At 48.1% G+C, this 6000-nt stretch overlaps 1 protein-coding gene across 4 annotated transcripts in view; it reads left to right on the forward strand.

Moving 5' to 3' along the window:
- The window catches only part of LOC128300520 (zinc finger protein ush), a 156500-nt gene extending 151215 nt beyond the window's left edge, over positions 1-5285 (forward strand). For 3 of the 4 annotated variants that reach the window (XM_053036608.1, XM_053036607.1, XM_053036609.1), the window contains 6 exons: positions 266-637; positions 715-1729; positions 1796-2031; positions 2139-2451; positions 2525-2697; positions 2770-5285. In XM_053036608.1, coding sequence (XP_052892568.1) covers positions 266-637; positions 715-1729; positions 1796-2031; positions 2139-2451; positions 2525-2697; positions 2770-3391 — 2731 coding nt within the window. In that variant the 3' untranslated portion in view covers positions 3392-5285. Of the gene's footprint in view, positions 1-265; positions 638-714; positions 1730-1795; positions 2032-2138; positions 2452-2524; positions 2698-2747 lie in introns of all 4 variants that reach the window. The other variant, XM_053036610.1, reaches the window with a different exon arrangement.
- The last annotated feature ends 715 nt before the right edge of the window (positions 5286-6000 follow it).

A 6000-nucleotide genomic window follows, 5' to 3' on the forward strand; every position in this document is an offset into this window, starting at 1 on the left:
AACGAAAGCTAAACGGAGAATTCAACTGCAGATCCACCGGTTAGCTCACATCCACACTGCGATCGTCAGGTTCAAATTTTCGTTTGCTGTTATAACGCTTTATTTCACTGCCCGTCCGTTATACCAGTTGGCTATGGCCCAGGATACGCTCACCGCATTGCATACTTTTAGGCGCTTTCAGGCTTTTACTTTTAAAATAATGTGCCTAACGTTTATTTATATTTTTTAATCGCTTGTTTTCACATCTCTCGTCCCACAACTACAGCTCATCCCTTGCACCCGGCGTGGCCAATCCCGAATCGGCCTGTTTCATCTTTCAAAATGGAAGCTTGCAACCGATCGCGATGTCGCTAGCGTCACAGGTGCAAGCAGTAACGGCTGCCATAGTACCGAGCGGATTTGAAGGGCTGGTCGGACACAATCAAGCACAGCGACCGACGCCTGCTTCCGGTGCTATCGGTTGCAATCAGCAGTCACATCAGCAGCAGCAGCAACTATCCCGCGGACCGACGCCAAACATATCGAACAGTAGCGATAACAACAGTGTGCACAGTGGTGGTTCTGGTGGCGTTGGTGGTGCATCATCCACCGGCGAAGTGCTCAAGGCGATCAATAAGCGGGACAACTCCGCGAACAAGTACGTGAGATAATGGGATCAAATATCAAAACAATTTCGATAAAAAAAATCGGTTTTTTTTGTTTTGTTTCCTGTAGAGAGCAACCGACCGGTTCTACTCCGCTGGATCTTTCGGTACGCCGAATGTCACCCGGTGCGCTTGGAAGTTTGAGTCTTCGCGAACGATCCCTCTCACTGTCGTCGGCCGTGTCGGCCGATCCACGACTAGATTTCGACAGTCTCATGGAGGGAAAGGAGAATTTATCCGTCAGCGGTGATTCACTCACACCGGAACAGATTGTGTGTGCACCGTCGTTGCCCGGTAGTCCACCGCTCACACCTTCACCGAAGCGTCGCTCACACAGTCCGCGTGGAGGCGGTGGAGGTGGTCAACCGGTATCAGCCGCCGTAGCCGCAGCAGCAGCAGCGGCAGCTGCTGCTGGACAGCATAGTCTCGGTGGCCCTGTAGGTGGATTGTCCATTTCACCGCTAACATTACAGCAGCAGCTCATGCGGCCACTGCTACCGGCTGACATAGCACTGCGCCTATCGACCGTTGGTGATCCGGCCGTTAATCTGAACCTCAACATCCTGCCCAGCGCACATCCGCTACTGACGAAGCAAGGTGTCGAGCTGGCGCTTCGGCTTTCCTCCTCGGGGGGATCCGCTTCGGATGGGTTGGCGAAACCACAGATATCTCCACTGCTCAACAGCATCTCTCCAACCGGTGGTGGTCCGGTGGCGGTAGCCACCGGTGGATCCACGACCGTTCTCACTTCCCAAACACCGCAAATCTTCGTCAAGCAGGGCGATTCCAAATGCAAGGAGTGTAACATCGTGTTCTGCAAGTACGAAAACTATCTCGCCCACAAGAAACATTACTGTTCCGCTCGCAACCAGGACGATGGTGAGCTGCCCAAGGTTAGTCCACCGATTTCCCCGCAAGCGGGCGGTGCCGCACCTTCCGGGGCGAGTCCATCAATTAGCGTCGGTTCGGTTGCGTATCAGCAGCTGATATGTGCGGCATGCGGTATCAAGTTCACCTCGTTGGATAATCTCAGCGCTCACCAAATGTACTACTGTCCGAAGCGGATCGACGCCACACTGCCAGTGGTAAGTGTGCCCATGAGCGAACGTTCGCCTGCAGAACCATTAATCGTTTGTACGCCTTTTCGATAGAACGCCACACCAGCGGCTGTAGTGACTGCCCAACCGCACAAGGAACGTTGCTCGAAGTGTAAAAGTATGCATGAACCTGGCCACCCGTGTACGGTCGCCGGTCACGGTGCGTACAAGTGTCCGATCTGCGAGGAGATCAGCCCCAACTCGACCGAGGCACGTCGCCATATGGATACGCACGGTGGCGTGAAGGCGTTTCGATGTACGATCTGTCGGTACAAGGGCAACACATTACGGTAAGTGTCTTCCCAGTGTCCCCCAGCTCGAAAAAGGCGATACTTTTTGTGGGTTTTATTACTAACTGTTTTGATCTTAATCCTAATCCTTTTTTTCCCTTCTACAGTGGCATGCGCACACATATCCGTATGCACTTCGATAAGAAAACGAGTGAATTTAATGAGGAAAACTTCATCACCTGCATACTGGAAGAGGACGGAATCGAAATACCCCCGGCAGGAGCGCAGAATGCAGCCGCCATGGCGGCAGTTGCTGCTGCGCATGCGATCGCCACGCAAAAGTTCGCCCCGGTACAGGAAGCGCCGGATCATACGGGTGTACCGCGCATTTCGCCACCCACGGCAACGGCCGGCAATGGACAGGTTGTGCGACATCACTGTGAGTTATGTCCGTACAGCTCCAGCTATCGGGTGAATGTGGTAAGTTGCGCCGGAAGGACTTTATGTACTTTATGCTCTTATCAAACCGATATTTCTATCGCTTTTATTCTAGGCCAAACATATCAAACACGTGCATGGCCGGGAAAGGCCTTCAACTGGCCACTCGCCACTGATTGGCGAGGGAGGCGAATCTTTGCTGTACAATGGTACGATCGGTGGCGAAACGGGCAGTTCCATTCCACGACCCCCGGTTACCAGCACACCAGGACTTACCGTGGCTAATAGGTAAGGATGGGCGGATCTTTACGAACGATAGACTTTACATTTACACCCAGATTTTCCCCACGCGCATTACAGTCAAGTCATTAAAACGGAACCAAAGGACGATGTGCCGGCCAGTGGCAGCAGTGGGCTGCAGGAGGACACGGACAACCCGGACATTAATGTGGACATAGTGATGGAAGAACCGGCCATCAAGAGCGAACTCTTTGATCCACATATGCCCTCGCTCAACTCACCGCTCGGTTCACCACCGTCTCCACTTGCTGCTCCCGCCATGCCGCCACTACTACCGGGGGCCAACGTTACCCTGAAAGCGAAATCTCATCAAGCGGCCACCGCAACAAATTCACCACCGCTGGAGCACGGCATTAAAACACCTTCGCCACCGGTAGTGGAGACGTCATGCGGTGGATCACCCGCCTCCCAGCAATCGGTCCTTCCGCCCGGTCCAAAGTACTGTGACACGTGTGATATCACGTTCAACTACACCAACACGTACATAGCGCACAAGAAATTCTACTGCAAGGCAGCGATCGCGGCAGCAGCAGCCGCAGCGAATGTCGCTTCCGGCACCCCAACCGGTCCCGTTGTTGGACGGCGTAGTGCATCCGCATCGCCTAGCCGGGCAGCAACCGGTGGTGCAACAAGCCCGGCCGTTGCAGTAGCCGTCAACCGAGCGACGGAAACTTCGGTCTAGGCAAACAGCAACACCTAGGACGGAGAGTCACCGACGAGAGCATTATCATGTGTATACGGTTAAAGTTTAGTCAGTCATCGTGATCGTGTGAAAGCAGATCGCCCTTCCGAGCTGTGTGTTGTGTTGGCCCGAGCCCTGCGTAGTTCCTTAAAGGAAGGTGGTAGACATTTCCCAAGGAATTAAAAACACAACAAGGCGCAAGAGAGAATGTAAAGCGAGCAGAAAGATGAAGCGCACGGAGGAAAACGGAACAATCAATGTTTAGCTTATAGTTACTAGTACGTTATTCGATTGTAGCCTTCGGAATCGAGCGGAAAGGAAGAATATGGAACTGATAAGGAATATATGCTGATTAGAAAAATAACACAGCTAAACTAAAGCATACCCGTACCCCTATCTCCCTTGCAGAATTACATTCCAATCCTGCTAGTTTATAGTACACCAGGTTTGTGTTCGCAAACAGGGTTAAACTTACGCTCAGTTCATCCGTATTGTTTATAGTAAGTAAAGGGAGCCTTTTTTAGTTCAATGAATTTACTCCCGCGTCGCCATATAAAGCGATCGCCGCCGCTCCGTGTGTGCGTGTCTGTCTGTTACGTTAAAGCCTGAGTTTACCAAAGTGTTTATCGTTTTATGTTTAAACAAACCACGCGGAACACGGGAGGTGTTTTGTATGCGTGATGTTCAGCCATTAAGTTTAATAGGAAACAGATGTGTATGTTTTGTTTTAATATATAATATAATCACCTTACCGTTCTTCCTCTGTTCAGTGCGGGTTAGTGTACATCGTTAAGTGTAACACCAGTAAAACAATAAATAACACAAAACAAGGAAAAGGCTGGCGTGAAAAACTTTTCTTGATGATGATGATGATGATAATGATGATTGTCTTGTTTGGTGCCAATTTAAGTAACGCTGTACGATTGTGTGTCTATACTGGGAAGACGCTACGATATATATCGCGATTATATATTATACATCGTCCTCTTTTCATAGCATAGACGGAGCCGATCACGTGCGCCTGAGTCTGATCCTTACTACCATCGTAGATGTTAGGAGTTTTTAAGTGTGTATATGAGCACCATTAAACCACCACGAGAGCACCATATCCGTGTCGGTGCACCGATATCAATTCCACATAATCGCGTCATATAGAAAGTAATTCTTTCCGTAGTTTCGTGATGATCGTTGTAGTATGGGCTGTATCTCTGCTCGATTTGGATACACCTTTGTCTTCTACAACATGCAAAAGAAGGTTATGGAACAAACGAACGATAGATATCCTTATTTTCCAATTATTCGGGACGAGCCGACAATAGGGCTAACACGATCACGATCAACCATAAGATGTGTACAATGAAGTGAACTGCTTCTCACCTTAACGCCCTTTTGCATTGAATGTACTGCTTCACCAACCAAAAGATTATTAAAATGCGTATTGTCGTTTCATAAGTGGGTTCAATGGTGCGCCCGTCGTTGGGGGGAAGCTGAAAAGCCGAAGAAAATAGTAAAAGAATGTGTGAAGTAGAAATCAAACAAACACACATAAATTCTCTCTTGCTTGTGAAAGTGAACGATTAATTAACCTAAACCTTTAAAAACTAAGCAACAGACAAAACAAACAGTTGATGGCGTCACGTCTCCACAGCACTTAATACACAAGCAAGCAAAAACGATCAAAAAGCAGAAGGCATACGTTTACGGCATAGAAGGACAAAAAAAGCAAATGACAATAAATTATTATTTATTGAATATCGTAATAAAATAGGGGATTGCACACCAAACATGCTGCTGGTTCGCGTAGGCATGGTAAACACCGAACACGGCAAAAGATCTGTAATAAACGTTAAAGAAAGTAAAGAATAAAGCTAATGGAACAAAAACAATAACACAATATACGCATTATGAATAATTGGATGCAGTGGAGGATCAATCCCCTTGGAGGCCCAGGGCGGAATTATAGTTGGGGCCTCTAATTTTAAAAACGATGAAGGAGGGGAGGGGGGTGGGAAGGGCATTGAGGCCCTTGAAATGATCTGCAACCACATTTGTCCAATTTTCCTATGATAGTCCCGGTGCAAGAGTCGATTCCTGTCGCGCAAATGAAACCAACAAAACAAATGAAACCAAACTGGAAATACTAACCGCAATGCAAATTAATTATTGTCTTTCGACTCTTAAATTCGCGATTTTCGTTTCGCAACAAGTACCATCCGAAAGTACTTTTATTGATAAAACAATACGTAAGTATAATGGGGGTGTATTATTTGATAAACGTGGTTATTTTTGAACATTCTGTTTTAAGAACTCCATCCGCACCATGTCGATCGTTCCACGCACATTATTTTCGTGTCTTGCGCATGCGTTTAAATCTCCACCAGTCGATGAAAAAAAATGCGTAAAAACTTGCCGTCGGCCGGTACGAAATTCCATACAAAACCGACTGTTTTCAGATTTCCTACACCAAGAGAGCATCCAAAACAGGAGCTGACATCAATTCCCCTCCAGTATGCATATTGCTGATCCGCTCTCGCGTGTTATCATTGCCAGTGATAGAAGAGTTTCTCATACGTTGGCTATTATTACAGGGTTTTTGGGGACTATATTGA

Source organism: Anopheles moucheti, chromosome 3 (assembly GCF_943734755.1).
Source record: "Anopheles moucheti chromosome 3, idAnoMoucSN_F20_07, whole genome shotgun sequence".
Taxonomy (NCBI): Eukaryota; Metazoa; Arthropoda; class Insecta; order Diptera; family Culicidae; genus Anopheles; species Anopheles moucheti.